At 41.2% G+C, this 21,532-nt stretch overlaps 1 protein-coding gene and 1 pseudogene across 1 annotated transcript; one reads left to right on the forward strand and one right to left on the reverse strand.

Annotated features, from left to right (window-relative positions):
* LOC102181766 (olfactory receptor 10H1-like) lies at positions 7,456-8,488 on the reverse strand. Its single transcript, XM_013964923.2, has one exon. It carries the CDS (start codon positions 8,433-8,435, stop codon positions 7,458-7,460), a length of 978 nt encoding a protein of 325 aa, XP_013820377.2. The 5' UTR covers positions 8,436-8,488; the 3' UTR covers positions 7,456-7,457.
* LOC106502260 lies at positions 20,475-21,119 on the forward strand (annotated as a pseudogene).

The raw sequence follows: 21,532 nt of genomic DNA on the forward strand, positions 1-21,532 counted from the left end.
CAAACACTAACAGACATAAAAGGAGAAATTGACAGTAACACAATAATAGTAGGAGACTTTAACACCTGACTCACACCAATCATCAAAACCGAAAATTAATAAGGAAACACAAGTCTTAAATGATACATTAGATGAGATGGATCTCATTGATATCTTCAGGATATTCCATCCAAATGCAGAAAATTACACCTTTTCCTCAAGTGCACATGGAACATTCTACAGGAAAGACCACATCTTGGGTCACAAATCAAATTTCAGTAAATTTAAGAAAATTGAAATCATATCAAGTATCTTCTCTGACCACAATGCTATGAGACTAGATATCAATTACAAGAAAAAAACTGTAAGAAACACAAACACATGGAGATTAAACATAACGTTTCTAAATAACCAACAGGTTACTGAAGAAATCAAAAGGGAAATAAAAATTTTCTAGAAACAAATGACAACAAACACACAATAACTCAAAACCTATGGGATGCAGCAAAAGCAGTTCTAAGAGGGAAGTTTATAGCAATACAATCCTGCCTGAAGAAACAAGAAAAACATCGAATAGACAAACTAACTTTACACCTAAAACAACTGGAAAACGAAGAACAACATCCCCCCCCCCAATTAGTAGAAGGAAAGAGATTATAAAGATCTGAGCAGAAATAAATGGAAAAGAAATGAAAGAAACAATAGTAAAGATTAATAAAACTAAAAGCTGATTCTTTGAGAAGATAAACAAAATTGACAAACCTTTAGCCATGCTCATCAAGAAAAAAAGAAAAATCAAATCAACAAAATCAGAAATGAAGGTTACAATAGACAAGGCAGAAATACAAAGGGTTATAAGAGATTATTATGAACAACTATATGGCAATAAAATGGATAACCTGGAAGAAATGGACAGATTCTTAGAAAAGTTCAATCTTCCAAGACTGAACCAGGAAGAAATAGAAATTATGAACAACTCAATTACAAGCACTGAAACTGAAGCTGTGATCAAAAATCTTCACCACCACCACCCCTGCCCCCCAAAAAGCCAAGGACCAGATGGCTTCACTGGAGAATTCTATCAAACATTTAGAGAAGAGCTAATGCCTATCCTTCTAAAACTCTTTCAAAAATTGCAGAGGAAGGAACATTTCCAAACTCATTCTATGAGGCCACCATCACCCTGATACCAAAACCAGACAAAGACAACAACAACAAAAAAGAAAACTACAGGCCAATATCACTAATGAACATACCTGCAAAAATCCTCAACGAAATTTTAGCAAACAGAATTCAGCAAAACATCAAAAGCTCATACACCATGATCAAGCTGGGTTTATTCTAGGAATGCAACGATTCTTCAATATATGCAAATCAATCAATATTAACAAAATGAAAGATAAAACCCATATGATAAACTCAATATATGCAGGAAAAGCCTTTGACAAAACTAAGCTCCCATTTATGATTAAAATTCTTCAAAAAATGGGCATAGAAGGAAACTACCTCAACATAGTAAAGGCCATATATGATAAGCCTACAACAAACATTTTTGTCAATGGTGAAAAACTGAAAGCATTCCCCCTAAGGTCAGGAAAAAGACAAAGGTGTCCACTTTCACCACTGTTATTCAACATAGTTTTGGAAGTCCTAGCTACAGCAATCAGAAAAGAAAAAGAAATAAAAGAAATCCAGATTGGAAAAGAAGTAAAGCTCTCACTGTTTGCAGATGATATGATACTGTACATAGAAAGCCCTAAAGAGAGTATCAGAAAATTACTAGAGCTAATCAATTAATTTAGCAAGCTGCAGGATACAAAGTCAATTCACAGGAATCACTTGCATTTCTATACACTAACAAAGAAAAAGCAAAAAGAGAAATTGAATCAATCCCATTCACCATTGCAACAAAAAGAATTAAATATCTAGGCGTAAACTTACCTAAGGAGACAAAAGAACTGTACACAGAAAATTATAAGATACTAATGAAAGAAATCATTGGAAAGATTGGAAAGAAATCATTCCCACGTTGGTGGGAATGTATATTGCTACAGCCACTATGGAAGACGGTATGGAGATTCCTTAAAAAACTAGGAATAAAACCACCATATGACCCAGCAAATCTCACTCCTAGGCATATACCCTGAGGAAGCCAAAATTGAAAAAGACACATGTATACCATTGTTCACTGTAGCACTGTTTACAATAGCTAGAACATGGAAGCAGACTTAGGTGTCCATTGACAGATGAATGGATAAAGAAGTTGTGGTATGTATACACAATGGAATATTACTCAGATATAAAAGGGAACGCATTTAAGTTAGTCTGATGAGATGGATGGACCTAGAGCCTATTATACAGAGTGAAGTGAATCAGAAAAAGACAGATAAATGTCATATTCTAACACACATATACGGAATCTAGAAGAATAGTACTGAAGAACCTATTTATAGGGAAGCAATGGAGAAACAGACAAAGAGAATAGACTTATGGACATGGGGAGAGGGGAGGAGAGGGTGAGATGTATGGAAAGAGTAACATGGAAACTTACATTATCATATGTAAAATAGATAGCCAATAGGAATTTGCTGTATGGCTCAGGAAACTCAAACAGGGGCTCTGTATCAACCTAGAGGGGTGGGATGGGGAGGGAGATGAGAGGGAGGTTCAAAAGGGAGAGGATATATGTATACCTGTGGCTGATTCATGTTGAGGTTTGACAGAAAACAACAAAATTCTGTAAAGCAATTATCCTTCAATAAAAAATAAATTTAAACATATTTAATAATTAATTACACTCTTTGTGTCAAATTCTGTGCTAGTTTTGGGAGAACAGAGATGGGTCTGCTAGCCCCTGTCTTTGATGAGTTTCCCTGATCCATGGTTGAAAGACACAGAGAAATGTCAGGGTTCTCACCAAGATATGGACCAGATGCTAAGAACCACCAAAAGGGTCATGACTCTGCTACTTGGGAGCATCAGCTAGGTATTCCCTCATTTCTGTACTCCAGCGGCTCTCACCAGTGACTCCAGAGGACACTTGGAAGGTTCTGGAGATATTTTTCATTGTTACAACTCAAAGAGAGGGAGATGTGCTATAATAACTAGCCGGTAAAGCTAAGGAATGCTGCTCAGCACCCTTCAATGCATGGAACAGACCTCACTGCAAACAATGCCGCTGCTGCTGCTGCTGCTGCTGCTGCTGCTAAGTCGCTTAAGTCGTGTCCGACTCTGTGCGACCCCAGAGACGGCAGCCCACCAGGCTCCCCCATCCCTGGGATTCTCCAGGCAAGAACACTGGAGTGGGTTGCCATTTCTTTCTCCAATGCATGAAAGTGAAAGTGAAAATGAAGTCGCTCAGTCGTGTCTGACTCTTAGCGACCCCATGGACAGTAGCCTACCAGGCTCCGCCGTCTATGGGATTTTCCAGGCAAGAATATTGGCATGGGCTGCCATTTCCTTCTCCACTGCAAACAATGAGCCAGTCCCAAATGCCAGTCCCAAATGTCAACAGTGCTATGGATGATAAACCCTGCTGTATTCACTTAGCAAACATTTATTGATTATCTTCTCTGTGCCAGGTATGTTTTTAGATGCCACTGGGGATCCACTGTGGAGCTGATTAGATGTAACTGACCCTGATCTCCGTGCTTGCATGTTGAGAAAGGAAGATGTGGCTATTAAACAAATATTTCTATAGATTATACTAATTAATAAATATGCATACATATGATAAATTGTGATAAAAGCTATGAGGGGAGAAAGAAGGTGCTGTGAGTTCTTATAATAGGAGTGGCGACTCAGTATGGGGAAATCAGGGAAGGTTTTCCTGAGGAGGTGACATTTAAGGTCAGACCTAAGGGGAGAAGGGCATGGCAACCCACTCCAGTATTCTTGAGTGGAGAATTCTATGGACAGAGGAGCCTGGCAGGCTACAATCCATGGGGTCACAAATGTGTCAGACACAACTGAAACGACTGATCACACATAGCTTATTCACTTCTTTGTACAGTAGAAATTAACACAACATTATAAAGCAATTATATTCCAATAAAAAGACCATATCCATTTTTATCCATGTGGTTTTATCAAACCACAATTAGAATGACTACAATTAAAAAGTTAGATAATAACAAGTGTTGGCAAGGATGTAGAGGAATTGGAACACTAATATGCTTCTAGTGGGGATGTAAAATGGTGCAGCCATTGTCATAGAGTCTAGCAGCTACTCACATGATTAAACATAAAGGTATCATGTGACCCATTAATTTAACTCCTACATATATACCCTTCCAAAATGAAAGCATAAGCCCATCCAAAAACTTGTACATGAATGTTTATAGCAGAAACACTTATGATAACCAAAATGTGGAAACATCCAAGAAATGTATCAACAGATGGATGAGTAAAAATGTTATATATCCAAACAATGTAACTTTATTCAGCCATAAAAAACGAATGAAATTAGCAATACATGCTGTGACATGGATAAACCTTGAAAACATGCTACATGAAAGGGGCCAGACAAAAAATGATAAATATCATATGATTCCATGTATCTGAAATGTCCAGATAAAGCAAATCTATAGAGACAGTAGATTAGTGGATGCTTAGGACTGGAAAGGGAGGAGGAAAGAGAGATGATAGCTAAAGGGTACAGGTTCATTTTGAAGGTGAGGAAAATATTCTAAATTCACTATGGTGATGACTATACACATCTTCATACGGATATATTATATGGTATGTGAACTACATTTCAATAAAAGTATTTTTATAGACCATAACAGCTGATGGTAAATGTGATGACCTAGAAGGGTGGGATGGTGGGGTGGGAAGGAGGCTCAGAAGGGAAAGGATATATGTATATGTATATGTATAGCTGATTCACACTGTTGTAGAGCAGAAACTAACACAACATTTCGAAGCAACTATACTCCAATTAAAAAGTCTTATCTTCTCAAAAAAAATAGGAAACTGTTATCTTCATAACTATTTAAAAAGATAAGGAGAAAGGGAGGAAGGAAGGAGAGAGGGAGGAAGAAAGAGAGGAAGAAGAGACAGAGACACAGAGAGATAAAGTTTACTTCTATGTCTAACTGAAAAATGTGGCTTTGGACTTCCCTGGTAGTCCAGTGGTTAAGAATCTACCTGTCAGTGCAGGAAACGTGGGTTCTATCCCTGGTCCAGGAAGATTCTACATGCCATGGGGCGACTAGACTCGTGTGCCTAGATACTGAGCCCATATGCCACAACTACTGAAGCCTGTGTGCCCTAGAGCCCACGCTCTGCAAAAAGAGACGCCTGCAGATTGCAGCTAGAGAGCAGCCCCTTCTTGCTGCAACTAGACAAAGCACATGGGCAGCAACAAAGACTCAGCAGAGAAAAAAATAAATAATTTTTTTTAAATGTGGCTGCTTCTTTGAGCTAAGAAAACTTTAAAACAGTGGTTTCCAAAGTGTCATCCTCAGACAAACTTCAGCATCATCTAGGAGCTTTTTCTAAATGAAGATTCTAGAGTCTCCCCCACCACCCCTCTTAACCTAGACCTGCTGAATTAAACACCCTGGAGTGGGACCCAGCAGCTTGACTCTGATGTGCCCTCAAGTTGGAGACCCATTGCCTCAGAAGACTCACTCAGCCAATCTCATTCTGCATCCTGAACCTCCCGGGCTACTTGAATTCAGGCAACTGCCAAACCTCACTGTGTCCATTGTTTGATTTAAAAACGGAGTGTAACCCAAAGGGAGACAGTGGTTGACTTTATTTTCTTGGGCTCCAAAATCACTGCAGATGGTAACTTCAGCCATGAAATTAGAAAATGCTTGCTCTTTGGAAGAAAAGCTATCACCAACCTAGACAGCATATTGAAAAGCAGACATTGCTTTGTCAAAAAAGGCCTGTCTAGTCAAAGCTATGGTTTTTCCAGTAGTCATGTATGGATGTGAGAGTTGGACTATAAAGAAAGCTGAGTGCAGAAGAATTGATGCTTTTGAACTGTGATGTTGGAGAAGACTCTTGAGAGTCCCTTGGACAGCAAGGAGATCCAACCAGTCCATTCTAAAGGAGATCACTCCTGAGTGTTCATTGGAAGGACTGATGCTAAAGCTGAAACTCCAATACTTTGGCCACCTCATGCGAAGAGCTGACTCATTGGAAAAGACCCTGACACTGGGAAAAAGATTGAGGGCAGGAGGAGAAGGGGACGACAGAGGATGAGATGGTTGGATGGCATCACCAACTCAATGGAGATGAGTTTGAGTAAACTCCGGGAGTTGGTGATGGAAGGGAGGCCTGGTGTGCTGCAGTCCATAGGGTCACAAACAGTAGAACACAACTGAATGACTGAACTGAACCCAAAGGAGTTACCTGATTCTGCCTGAGTCCTCCCCTGAAGCAGGCCCAGCCTGTGGATGCATCCTTCCAATCTATCTGACTTCACAATCCGTGAAAGTGAAATTGATTCTCATTGGGGATTTCAAGGGAGTCTAGAAAAGGGATTTGTATTAGGTACTTTATGACAACCTTATTAACCTAATAAAATGTCCATTTATGTACCTGCTCTTTCCCAAAATTTCTTCACCAGTCATCCCCCTTGCATGCTCAGTCACTCAGTTGTATCTGACTCTTTGTGGCACCATGGACAGTAGCCCACCAGGCTCCTCTGTCCGTGAAATTTTCCAGGCAAGAATACTGGAGAGGTTTTCCATTTCCTACTCTAGGATATTTTCCCAGTTCCGGGATTGAACCTGAGTTTCTTGCTCCTCCTGCTTTGGCAGGTGGATTCCTTACCACTGCACCACTGGGAAGCCCCTTACATCCCCATCAACTGCCAGTAATCTGTTTTTTCTACCTGTTCTTCCCATATTTCTCAAACCAGCCACCATTTCATCTTCCCTCTCCCACATTCCCACCCCATCTCTTTCATATTTCTTATCTTAGAAGGAGAGATTCAGGCCCTCTCTCTCTTCTTTCTATAATTTGTATCCTTAGACATATCATTTGCTCAAAAGCAACACATAGGAGAAGACACCATACCTCCAAAAATGTGAAGATTTGAAATGAAAAACTATTTCCCCATCAACAACACTTTCCTTTCCTTAAATACAATAAATGAAAGAGGTGAGGTCTTGAAAGCATAGAATGCCATGCATTGCAGGCAGATTCTTTACCATCTGAACCACCAGGGAAGCCCGCTTGATTCAGAGCAGGCAAGAAATTTGCTGTTGCTGTTTCTGTCATTGTTTGGGGAAGAGCAAGCATCCCTCCCTCACACATTGAAGATACACTAGGTACACAGGTTCCCCAACACAGCCCATGGGCATCCCCCTTCTGCATTCTACTCTCAGGCACAGTCAATGGGAGGAAATTGACTCAGAAGGTCTCATCACGAATGCAGGAGATTTATTTCCATTTTTCAGACAAGACAATGGACTGAAGTGCCTCTACCTGCCACAACTCCTGTTACAAAACCTGCCATTTCAGGATCTATGGAGAAAGAGCTTGCTGAGGAAGGTCTTCTTCACGGCTTCCTTCAGCTCCTTGTTCCTGAGACTGAAGATGATGGGGCTCAGGAAGGGAGTGAGGGCCGTGTAGGTGATGCCCATCAGCGTGTCTCCTTCCAGAGACTGGGGACCCTTGGGCTTGAGGTAGATGACAGAGGCAAAGCCGTAGTGCACGACCACCACCGTGAGGTGGGACGCACACGTGGAGAAAGCTTTGTGCCGGCCCTCGGCTGAAGGGATCCTCAAGATGGCGGCCACGATGAAGGCGTAAGACAAGAGGATGAGGAGACCACAGCCCAGCAGGGCGGCGATACACACCAGGCCCACGCCCATGGCGACTATTTGCACTTCAGTTCCACAGGCCAACTTCACTAGCGGAGGCACATGGCAGAAGAAATGGTGGATCACATTAGGGCCACAGAAGGGGAGGTGGAAAATGATAGATGTCACCACCAACCCCATGACTGAGCCTCCAGCCCAGGACCAGACCACCAGGCAGGCGCAGCCCCGGGGGCTCATGAGCACGTTGTAGCGCAGGGGGTGGCAGATGGCCACGTAGTGGTCATAGCCCATGACGGTGAGCAGGAAGGAGTGGGTGAAGCCAAACGTGAAGGAGAAGAACATCTGGCTGGCACAGGCCCTGAAGGAGATGGAGCGGTCGGTGGAGAGCAGGTCGGCCAGCATGCGCGGGATGATGGCGAAGGTGTAGAGGACCTCGGAGGTGGAGAGGGCGCACAGGAAGAGGTACATGGGGGTGTGGAGGCTGTGCTCCCTCCAGACGGTGGCCATGATGAGCAGGTTCCCCAGCAGCGTGAACAGGTACATCAGCAGGAAGAGCAGGAAGAACATCAGCTGAAGGTGGGGGAAGGTGGAGAAGCCGATGAGGATGAATTCAGTCACTGCTGAGAAGTTGGCTCCTTGCACGGAGGCTGTTCCTGAAGTGAGGTGTGACATAGAGAGGTCAGCTACTGGATGGAGGGAGGTTGTCAGCTTCCATCACTCCTGGCTCTACCCCAGGGGCTGCTCCTGATAAATGACAGGTGTCATTGGCTGAGTTCCTACTCTGTGAAGTGAAAGTTGCTCAGTAATGTCTGACTCTGTGACCCCGTGGACTGTAGCTTGCTAAGTTCCTCTGTCTCTGTCCATTGAATTCTCCAGGCCAGAATACTGGGGTGGGTAGCCATTCCCTTTGCCAAGGGATCTTTCCAACACAGGAATCAAACTCATTGCAGGAGATCAAATCTGTATTGCAGATGGATTCTTTACCAACTGAGCCACCAGGGAGGCCCTCCTACTCTGTGCCACCTATGATTTAATCCTCTTACCAGTGTGGTGGGGGAGGTGTTGATTTGATTACCCCATTTTGAACATCTTGAGAATATTCATTGAGAATGTTGGGGTGCATAAATGCTAAGCAACTTGTTCGAGGTGAGCTGTCAAACATGGTAGAGTTAAGTCATGACTCATGGCTGGCTGCCTCCAAAGTTTATACCTTTCCCATCCTAAAGGAGATCAGCCCTGGATGTTCGTTGGAAGGACTGATGCTGAAGCTGAAACTTAATTCTTTGGCCACCTTATGCGAAGAGTTGACTCATTGGAAAAGACCCTGATGCTAGGAGGGATTAGGAGCAAGAGGAGAAGGGGACAACAGAGGATGAGATGGCTGGATGGCATCACCGACTCAATGGACATGAGTTTGAGTGAACTCTGGGAGTTGGTGATGGACAGGGAAGCCTGGCGTGCTGCAATTCATGGAGTTGCAAAGAGTCGGACACAACTGAGCAACTGAACTGAACTGAACTGATACATCTAGGTTATCTTTGAAAATGAAAATATTCCTTTACCAGAGGTTACAGCCTTGGCTACTTACTCCCTTCTGATAAATCTTGTTCTTCCCAGAGCTTCTGATACCACAAGACCTACCCACCCCATGTCTACAACGCTTTGAACCAAGTACATCTCTAATTTAGTATGAGTCAATGAGATTCTTCCTCTAGAGTTACCCATGCAAGAAATCTGAGGCAAGAGACTGTAGAAATAATGTTCTAGTTGTTTTCCAGATCCTGTGATGTGCATGTGTATGTTCTGAGCAATGCAACATAGCCATCTGACAAAAGAATGAGGGAGTCAGCCAACCTGAGTTCGAACCCCTGCTCAGCCTGCTGTAAACTTGAGCAAGGATCTTCACCTCTCTGTGCCTCCATTTCCCCCTACCAAACTCAAAGAGTTATTCTTGGACTGTGACCTGGAAAACAGTGAAAAGTGTTAGTCACTCAGTCATGTCCTACTCTTTTGCAACCCCATGAACTATAGCCCACCAGGCTCCTCTGTCCATGGAATTCTCCAGGCAAGAATACTAGAAGGGCATGAAGCCATGCCCTTCTCCAGGGGAATCTTTCTGTGACCTGGAAGACAGTAGATACTTCATATGATAACTAACTCAGTACCCTCAGTGAGCAAATGTATATGGTCTGTGATCAGTAAATAACCTTAATTTTATGGGTATTCATTGTATCTTTATGGGTGACTATTTTAAATGCTTTTTTTATTAGGCTATGTCAAGTTTAAATGGCAGTGAACTACTAATCCCTTTTCTGTCTCTATGGATTTGCCTGCTCTGGACAAATCATCTGAATGTAATCATACACTCTGTGGCCTTTGGGGCCTGGCTTCTTTCCCTCAGCATCATTTTTCTTTTTTTTTTTCCTCCTAGGTTCATCCGTGTTGTAGCATTGTCATAACTTCATTCCTTTTTATGACTGAGTGATGTTCTGTTGTATCAGCAGATCACATTTCATTGATTTATTCACCCACTGATGAACATTTTGTTGTTTACACATTTTCACTATAAATAATAATGCTTCTGTGAACATTCACATAGGGGTTTAGGCATGTCAGTGGTTGCCAGGGGCTGGGGGAAGGGGATAAATTGGAGTGACTGCTAATGGATTGGGGGTTTCTTTTGGGAGTGCTGAGAAGGTTCTGGAACTAGATAGATGGTGCTTACACATCACGAATGCACTGAATGTCACTGAATTGTATGCTATAAAATGGCTAAGATGGTAAATTTTGTTATATGTACTTGTTGTTGCTGTTGTTTAGTCACTAAGTTGTGTATATGTATTTTATCACAATACAAAATAGGGGAAAAAAAGTATTAAGCACCCTCTTAAGTGGGCTCATATACTTGATTAAGCTCTGATAGGTTGAGAACAAAACAAAAACACAAGGGAACCAGATGCTTGGGTGAATGGAGGCTGCATTCCCCAGCATGACTGGTTTCCAGAGTGTCTTAGCCTCCCTTCCTTGGAGTCGCTTGTTTCTTTCCCTCATGCTGGGTCAGCATCTGCCATAGATCCCCAGGATCACTCAGTCCCAGCACTGTGAGATCCTAGAAGGGTGAGTCAAAGTTAGTGACTTGAAAACATGAGCCTCCATGAAGAGGCTGAATAGGTGAGACCAAAATCAAGTGGGCTGTGCTCTCAACTTCTCCAAGCTCTCCAACATCAGTGCAAGTTTTCTCAGTATTTGGTGCTGGATCATCCTTTGCTATAGTGGGGGGTGGTCATTCTGTGCACTGTATGGTGTTTAGCAGCCTCCCTGGCCTCTACCAGCTGGACACCCATAGCTCCTCCTTAGTAGTGACAAACAAAATTATCTCCAGACATTGCCAATGCCCCCAGTTGAGTACCAGTGATCTAGAGAGCACAATTGTAATTACTTAGCTGGTCTTTCTTCCCAGATCTTGGTTCTTCTCTTTCTCCAACCTGTTCATCTTTAAGACTCATCTTTAAATGTCACCTCCTCTGCAAAGCTTTCTTGAACATCTCATCCCAAAACAGATTTAAGCACTTGTTCCCGTCTGCTTCCAAAACAACTCCTCTGTAAGTTTAAACCTCCATGAGTTTAGCTCTTTCATGACCCTCATTACAATGTGTCATGTTGGAGATACAACTGTTTATGGCACTGGATTTTCAGTTCTTGAGAGTAGCTACATGTTGTTGGACGGTGTGGTGGCACTCGTGCTTATGAAATGTTTCTTATGAAATCTTTAATCCAATATTGTGAGGCACCTGCTATGATCTCTGTTTTACAGAAGTGGCAGCTGTGTCCCATAGAGGACATATCACTTGTCCAAGGGACCGTGGCTCCTGAGTGGTGGAGCCAGGATCTGATCTGCATCTGAATGACCCCAATGCCTATCTTTTCTAACCTCTCTGTTATACTCACCACTTACTGGTGGTTGTTAGTGAATGTCCAGGCTATTTCCAGGACCAGAGCTAGCTTCACCATATCAGACTACTCACACACTCTCTCTCTATATTAATAAAGATTACAAAAGCCACAGCCACGAAGAAACAAAGAGAGAAACTGTAAGAAGATAAGAGTTCAGCATGTCCTGGGGAGGCAGCCCAGGTCTGCATATTTACCTTCTGGGATCATGGGGATGTAGAACCCTGCTAAGACTGGTATCTGTTCATTCTGGAAAACTGTGGAGACAATAAAAAGATTGGTGGTTGTCAGGGGCTCAAGGAGGAAGTAGAAGGGGTGAATAGGTAAAATTTGGCATTTTTAAGGTGGTTAAACTCTTCTGCATGATACTATGATGGTGGGTACATGACATTGTGCATTTGTTAAAACTCATAGGATGTACAGCACCAAGAGTGAACCCTAATGTAAACTGTGGGCTTTAGTTAATAATAATGTGTCAGTATTGGGTTAGCAACTGTAATACAGTTACCTTATCAATGCAGGATGTTAATAATAAGGAAATCTCTGTGCAGGGAGATAGAGGGTACATGGTAATCTTTTGTACTATTTGCTAAATACTCTGTAAACCTAAACTTACTCTAAAAACTAAAGTCTATTGATTTTTTTAAAAATTAAAATAGATAGACACAGAACCATGGCATGGGACCAGGAGAGCAAGGAGGTAGACTGAAGGCTCCTGGCACTGATCCACCAGGAGTACACCTAGTGGGTTTCCTATAAGAAAGCTGAGCAACCCTGGAGAAAGAGAGAGACAGTGTGTGCAATCCAGCTATATGACACTTAGAGGAACTCATAGTGGCGTTCCACCCGGAAACTCAGGGAACAAAATCCACACATGGACAAATCCTGTGCTCATGCACCACTGCAGGTTTTCCAACTTCAGCAGTAGGGACTTTAGGGGCTGATAATTTTTTGTGGCTGGGGCTGTGGGGCTGTGGGCCTTCCTGGGCATTAGAAGCATTAGAGGATGTTGAGCAGCATCCCTGTCACCCTCTAGATGCAGTAGCATCTCCCAGTTGTGACGATCAGAAGTATCCTCACACATTGTCAAGTGTCCCCTGCAGAGAAGAACTGCCCCTGTTTGAGAAATACAGGTTAGGTGTATTGTCTCCATCTTGTCTTACCTGTCTGCCCCCATCCTGGCTCTCTCTTCTCATGAAGCTGTTTAGGTTCCCCTCTCTGCAACCTCCCTCCCATCTCAGCCACCTCCTGCTTCCCTTTTCTCTCCCTGTTTTCATCCTTGACTCCTTACCATCAGAGAATCTGTCTACCCTGGTGGCTCCCTAATACTTTACACCCCCGGGAGGTGACTGGAGCCCCTCAATCCTAAATTCTCCTGTCTATTTCTTTTCTCTACTTCCCCACAATCCTTTTACCTCTGGTTTTTGGCAGGGACAGAAAGAAGAGAGAGGTTAAAATTCAGGCAAGTGTTCTGGGTAACTTGGGGTGTTAGTCGCTCACTCATGTCTGACTCTTTGCAATCCCATGGACTGTAGCCTGCCAGGCTCCTCTGTCCACAGGATTCTCCAGGAAAGAATACTGGAGTGGGTAGCCATTCCCTTCTCCAGCAGATTTTCTTGACCCAGGGATCAAACTCTGGTCTCCTGCTTTGCTGGAGGATTCTTTACCGTCTGAACCACCAGGGAAGCCAACTTGGGGTGGTAGCTCTTTTCTCTCTGCATGTGTGTTCTCACCTGTCCTGCAAAGCAATCATCACATTATCTTGAAACTAGGAAGTGGAGCCTTGACTGCTGTCCCCTCCCCACTGACTCAGATTGCACGCTGTCTAAACAGCGTGGCTTCTCTGAGTCTGAGGCAGGTGTTGGCTCCTTAGGTCTGTCCTGCTCAAGTGAGAGAGAGTGATAGTGACCCACCTGGAGCTCCAGGTTCTGCATTTTCCTCTGCCTCACTCCAGCAAGAGGCCCTGGCATGGTGTTTCCCTGCCAGGGAGGGCTGCAAGGCAAGGAGCCTGCCAGCCTGAGCATGCCAGCTGCTCAGGGGGTTTTACCTGAGCCTGTCTTCCATCATTTATGCTGCCTTTGCTCTCTGCCTGTTGCCTCCTCTCACTGTGGTACCATTGTCCCTGCCTCCGCCTCTGCTACAGGCATGCCAGGACTCCAGGGAACCCTGTCAGGCACAGGACAACCCCAGGGAGACTCTGCCCTCACCTTCCTTCCCTCCCTGCCTTCCAGGGATAAGTTGCTTACCTGTGCTTCTCAGAGACTCCAGCAGAGTCTGATGCTCTGCAGTTGGGGGATTTGGGGTCCTGGCTTCTGACTTTGGGAGAAAAGCAGCCTTTTCACTGCCCACTGGGGCTGAGAAAACTACCTTTCCAGCTTCATTCTTTCCCTTCCAGGTTATTTTCCCAATTAAACGCCTGTTGTTTTTTTTTTAATTTTTAATTATCAAGCAAATATTTGTTTCTTCTTATCAAATAATTGAAATGCTATAAATCAGGCTCAGAGTCATGCAATGGCCAGTCATGAGATGACTATGATGAATGTGATGGACATACTTACAGACCTCTGTATGCATGGGGCATTTGAACAAACACAAGCCCATAAAATAGTAGTGTCGTGGGGTTTTGTTGTGCTTTTTGATTTTGTTCTATTCTTGTAGTGAAACTCATACAACATAAAGTTAACCGTTTTAAAATGAACGATTCAGTAGCACCTAGCACATTAACAATGTTGCATAACCATCATCTTTATCTAGTTCTAGAACATTTTTATCAGTTCCCAAAGTGGGAGATCCCATCCCATTAACAGTCCTCCTCCCTCAGCTCATTAGCCCCAGATTAGTGAAAGACACAAATCTGCTTTTTTACCTTATGAATTTGTCTCTGCCAGACATCTCAAATAAGTGGAATCATACAATACGTAGCCTATAGGGTCTGGCTTTTTCACAGCATATTTTTGAGATTCACCCATCATGTAGCAAGCATCAGTGCCTCGTTCCTTTTCATAGCTGAGTAATATTCCGTTGTGTGGTTTGACCACATTTTGTGTATTCATTTACACACTGATGATATTTAGGTTGTTTCTGCCTTTTGGCTGTGTGAATAGTGTTTCTATGGATATTTGTGTACAAATATTTGATTGAATTATTTTTTATTTCTTTGGGGTATATTCCTAGTAGTGAAATTGCTGGGTCATATAGTGATTCTGGATTTAATTTTTTGATGAACCACCAGACTGCTTTTCATACTGTGTGTTTAACACAGGGCTGATTGTTCTGTAGGTACCTTTCTGTAACCTGGCTTTGTTACTCAGTATTTTAGAGTGATATTCATGTTAGTTTATGTAGCTCAAGGTTTCTTGACCTTGGCAGTGTTGAGACTGGGGGCTGATGGATCATCTTTCGTGGTGTGGCTATACTGTATTCTGTGTGCTCAGCCATATCCGACTCTGTAGCCCCATGGACCATAGTCTGCCAGGTTCCTCCATCCATGGAACTTTCCAGACAAGAATACTGGAGTGTGATGCCATTTCCTCCTCCAGGGGATCTTCCTGACCCAGGGATCAAGCCCACGTCTCTTGCATCTCCTGCTTTGGCAGCTGGGTTCTTTACCACTAGTGCCACCTGCTAAGATTAGCATCCTTGATTTCTAGATGCCACTCCAGTCTTGACAAAATTGCCTCTAGATATTGCCAAATGTCACCTCGGGAACAAAATCACCTATAGGTGAGAACCACTGTTATAGAAACACCTCGTTTTTATAAAATCAATTCAATAAAGTGGTTTCACAAATATAGGCAGTATACATTCAACTGTTAGAGATCTCAGCTTGCTTCTAATTTTTCTCCATTATTAGGAATAATACAGTACATATCTTTTTATATCTTCTACTACAATGAGGCACTATCTAATTCAAATACAAACCAAGTTGTCAGACGATCATGTCATAAGAAACATGAATCTTAAATTTAAGAATAGTCAAGCTAAACTTCCAAGTGACTGTGCTAATTTACACTCTCATCCATGTGTCAGAAGATCTATTTCCCCCACCCTCACCAATGCTTGATGGTGTGAAACTTAATTTTGCCAGCATGGTTGTCAAGCAGTCAAGTGACCTCCAACTGTCACTTAAAACTGCTTGTCCCTAATTGCTACTGGGGTTGGAAAAATCTCCACTTTTTTCATGTTGGAGTATACTGATTTACAATGTTGTGTTATTTCCAGGTGTACAGCAAGGTGATTTAGTTATACATATATCAAGGTTTCTCTGGTGGCTCAGGCAGTAAAGAATCTGCCTGCAATGCAGGAGACCCGAGTTCAGTCCCTGGGTTGGATGATCCCCTGGAGAAGGGAATGGCAATCCACTTCAGCTACAGCCCATGGGGTTGCCGAGTCAGACACAACTGAGTGACTAACTCAGTACATATATCAATACATATATCTATTCTTTTTAGATTCTTTTCCCATAAAGTTATTGCAGAGTATTGAGTAGAGTCCCCTGTGCTATACAGTAGATCCTTATTGATTATTATATAAATAGTGGTGTGGTGTGCTAAGTCACTTCAGTTGTGTCCTACTCTGTGTGACCCTTGGATGTCCTCTGTCTATGGGATTCTCTTGGCTCCTCTGTCCATGGGATTCTCCAGGCAAGAATACTGGAGTGGGGTGCCATTTCCTTCTCTAGGATAAACAGTGGCATACATTTGTTAATCCCAACCTCCTGATTTATTCCTCCACACACCTTCCCCCTTTGGTAAGCATAAATTGATTTTCTAAGTCTATGGGTCTGCTTCTGTTTTGTAAATAAGTTCATTTGCATTCCTTTTTCAGTTCAGTTCAGCTCAGTCATGTCTGACTCTTTGTGACCCCATGGTCTGCAGCATGCCAGGCTTCCCTGTCCATCACCAATTCCCAGAGCTTGCTCAAACCTATGTCCATCAAGTCGGTGATGCCATCCAACCATCTCATCCTCTGTCATTGCATCTCCTGCTTCTCCTGTAGTGGCAGGAAGATTCTTTACCACTGTGCTGTCTGGGGAGCTATGTATCATATTTTAGAGTCCACAAATAAACAATATCATATAATATTTGTCTTTCTCTGTCTGACTTACTTCACTTAGTATGATAATTTCTAGGTGCATCCATGTTGCTGCAAATGGCAATATTTCATTCAGTTTTATGGCTGAAATTCCATCATATATATGTACCACACTTTCTTAATTCATCTGTCATTGTACATTTAGCTTGTTTCCATGTCTTGGCTATAAATGCTGCAATGAACATTGGGGTGCCTGTATTTTTTGAATTATGGTTTTCTCTGAATATATACCTAGAAGTGAGATTGCTGGATCAGATGGTAGCTCTATTTTTTTTTAAAGGAACTGACATACTGTTCTCTGTATTGACTGTCACAATTTACATTCTCACCAATGTTGTAGGAAGGTTTCCTTCTCTCCACATTCTCTATAGTATTCATTGCTTGTAGACTTTAATGATGGACATTCTGACTAGTGTGAAGTGTTACCCCATTGTAGATTTGATTTGCATTTCTCTAATAATTAGCAGAGTTGAGCATCTTTTCATGTTTTATTTATTTTGGCCTTCTCTATGTCTTCTGGAGAAATGTCTATTTAGATCTTCTACCCACTTTTTGATTTTTTTTTTTCTTTTTCCTTCTTTTTTTTTTTTTTTTTTTTGCTGTTGAGCTACATGAGCTGTTTGTATATTTTGGAGATTAATCCTTTGTTGGCTGCATCTTTTGCAAATATTATCTCCCATCCTGTGGTTCGTCTTTTCATCTTGTTTATGGCTTCCTTTGCTGTGCAATGCTTTTAAGTTTAATTAAGTTATATTTGTTTATGTTTGTTTTTATTTGCATTACTCTAGAAGGTGGGTCCAGAAAGAAACTGCTACAATTTATGTCAAAGAATATTCTGCCTATGTTTTCCTATAAGAGTTTTATAGTACCTGGTCTTACCTAAGGTCTTTAATCTATTTTCAGTTCATTTTTGTTGTGGTGTTTGAGAATGTTCTGATTTCATTCTTTTGAAAAATCTCCATTGTTTATTAACCATATGGGTTTCCTTTTTTGATTGCCTAGACCCAGAGAGATGTTGTGGGGAGGGAGGTGGGAGGGGGGTTCATGTTTGGGAACGCATGTAAGAATTAAAGATTTTAAAATTAAAATAAATAAATAAATAAAATAAAAAATAAATAAATAAAAGTTTTTCTCTATTTTTTTTAAAGATTGTTTTGTTCTTACTGGTTTGCAGGCATATTATTAGAGACTTTTTAAAATAAATTTATTCATTTTAATTGGAGGCTAATTACTTTACAGTATTGTAGTGGTTTTGCCATACATTGCCATGAATCAGCCATGGGTGTACAAGTGTTCCCCATCCTGAACCCCCCTCCTACCTTAGAGATTCTAAATACTCATTTTGCCTACTAAACTTTTTCCTTTACCTTCAATTTCTTGTGCCTTAATACGGTTCCTGTCAGAAACCTTCTACTTGGTCTCTTCTAATAGTTTTATACTGAAGGTTCAAGGGTTAAAAACTACAGTATGTGGGCCCACTGCCTATTTTTATGAATAAAGTTTTATTGGAACGTGGTCATGACAATTTGTTGACATATTGGCTGTGACTGGTGTGTGCCACAATAGCAGAGTTAAGTAGGTGTGACAGATATGTGACCTGCAAAGTTGAAAATATTTACCATCTGATCTTTACACAGAAGTTTGCCAAGCTCTCAAACTTTAATCTACAAAAAATATGTTGCAAACATTTCAGATTTGGTTTCAACTTATTTTTAAGACTTTATTTTTTTTAGAACGGTTTTAGGTTCACAGCAAAATTGAGAGGAAAGCACAGAGATTTCCCATATACTGTCTGCCCCCCGACTCCCAACATATACAGGGGCTCCCATTATCAACATCCTCCACCTGAGTGGTACATTTATTACAATTGTTGAACATACATTGGTACACCATCATGACCAAAGTTCATTGTTTACATTGTCCTCCATTCTCATACGTTCTCTGGATTTCAACAAATGTTTAATGAGGAGTGTTCATCAGTATTAAACCATGTGGAGTATTTTCACTGCCCTAAGGATCCTCTGTGTTCTGCCTATTCATCCATCTGTCACTGCTAACCTCTGGCAACCACCGACCCTTTTACTCTCTCCATGGGTTTGCTTTTCCCACCATGTCATTCAGTTGGAATTATCTTCAGTTGCTTTATGGCTTGATAGATCACTTTTGTTTGTTTGTTTGGGTTTCTTGCACTTAATAATAGTCTCTTGTCTGGATGTTTCACAGTATTTAACTATTCACCCACTCAAGGATATCTTGGTTCCTTTTGACAATTATGAAGAAACCTGCATAAACATCCATGCATAGGTTTTAGTGTGAACCTAAATGAGTGTTTGGGTAAATACTAAGAAGTGTGATTGCTGGATTGCATAGCAAGAGTATGTTTAGTTTTGTAAGACACAGTCAAACTATCCTTCTAAATGACTGTACCTTTTCACATTCCCAGCAGTGAATGAGAGATCCTATTATTCCACATCCTTGCTAGTATTTAGTGTTATCATGGTTCCAGATTTTAGCCATTGTGATAAAGCTTATTTTTAATGGCTAACATTATGTCAGCCCAGTTTAATAAATAACCCATTGATTTGCAATGCCACCCTTTTTAATATAGCAAATTTATTTACACATGGAGCTGTTCCATGACACTTAACGCTGTTCTACTGTTTCACATGTCTATTTCTGTACAAGATAATGTTATTTTTAAAAATTATTTTCATTTTCTAACTTAACTTTTTCAGTTCAGTTCAGTTCAGTCGCTCGGTCGTGTCTGACTCTTTGCGACCCCATGAATCACAGCACACCAAGCCTCCTTAACTTTAGCGGTAGTAAAATGTTTATAGTATGTTATTTGTGTACTATAATAGTATGGTAGCATGGTAGTTCATACTGTCTGATTTAGAAACTACTCTCTCTGATCATAATAACCTTCTTAGGTTATAATTATTAATATATAAACAGGTGCATATGTGAATCACTAATTCTCACAATAATTGCATGCGTTAGGTATTTATGGCCTCCTAGTTTTCCAAGTTTAAGAAACAAAGGCATCGAAACGGTGAATAATTTGGCCAAGCTATTCAGCCATGAAGAATTGGTTGCTTGGTTTGTGTGTGTGTTTTGTTTTGTTACAATGTTTATGTCACCTTTTTAAAAAATTCATTTTTATTGGGGTCACATTGATTTACAACATTATATAAGTTTCATTTGTACAAAATTGTGTGTCTGTTCTGTAGAGTAACCCTTGACAGTGTGCTCATCACCAAAAATTTAGTTTATCCAACTTAGATGTAGAGAACAAACTACTGGTTACATGAATACTTAACTCATGTGCCTCCTTGGGGAGGAACAATTCAGGAGCAGGGAAGGAAGAGGTACAAACTGTTACATATAAAGTAAACATAAGGGTATGCTGTACAGCATAAGGAATATAGTCAACATTTTATAATGAGAATAAATGGATATAACATTTAAAAATTGTAAATTACTATATTGTACACCTGTAACTTACATTAATGTAATGTTTCACATCAACTATAATTCAATTTTAAAAGTAGCTGTTGGAGAGTGTTGCAGACCTGTGCGTCAGAGGGGAAAGTTGTTTCCACCTGGAGCACTTGTAAACGTTGGATTGGCCTCTGATGGACAGAATTGTCAATTTTTTAATGAAGCATGGCTTGTGCTGAACAAGACAAGCTGGGTCAAGCATTTGAAGATGCCTTTGAAGTACTGAGGCAGCATTCAACTGGAGACTTTCAGTACTCCTCAGATTACAAAAATTACCTGGCTTTTATCAACCACCATTCTCATATCAGAGGAAATTCCAACAGCTATGGTGTGCAGCCTGCAGAGGAACCCATCTATAATCGGAGAACAGTCATAAACAGTGCTGCAGACCTCTATTTTGAAGGAAATATTCATCAATCTCTGGAGAACGTCCCCGAAAACCAGCTGGCACAACCTGTTCTTCTCCAGCAAAAGGGAGGAAAAGGCAGGAAGAAGCTCCGACTGTTTGAATACCTTCATGAATCCCTATGTAATCCAGAGATGGCATCTTGTATTCAGTGGATAGATCAAACCAAAGGAATCTTTCAGTTTGTATCAAAAAACAAAGAAAAACTTGCCCAACTCTGGGGAAAAAGAAAAGGCAACCGGAAGACCATGACTTACCAGAAAATGGCCAGAGCACTGAGGAATTATGGAAGAACTGGGGAAATCATCAAAATCCGGAGAAAGCTAACTTACCAGATCAGTGAGGCCATTCTCCAAAGACTGTCTGCACCTTATTTCTTGGAAAAAGAGATCTTCTATTCATAGTATGTTCAACCTGATCAAGGATATCTCAGTTTAAATAACTGGAATGCAAATTATAATTATACATATGCCAATTACCATGAGCTAACTCACCCTGATTGCTAAATATACTCTTACATTTCATAATTTTCTGACATCAGAAGTCCCTACAAGTTTTAGGATTTTTCTCTAAAAGCAAATACTGAAAAAAAAAAACCACTTCATGATTGCTATCTTTTATGACATAGCATATAATCTATACTAACTTGGGGAGAAATTTTGCCAGCTCTTTAGAATGATTATCCCATTTGAAAGTATAGACTAAATGTCCTTCCTCTTATTAGTAACTATGCAATTATTTCTGTCTAGATTAATAATACCAGTGGAGACCATTTGATTTGCATATTGGTTAAACCTTATTTTCTTGTCATACACTC

The sequence above is a fragment of the Capra hircus genome, chromosome 7 (genome assembly GCF_001704415.2).
Source record: "Capra hircus breed San Clemente chromosome 7, ASM170441v1, whole genome shotgun sequence".
NCBI lineage: Eukaryota > Metazoa > Chordata > Mammalia > Artiodactyla > Bovidae > Capra > Capra hircus.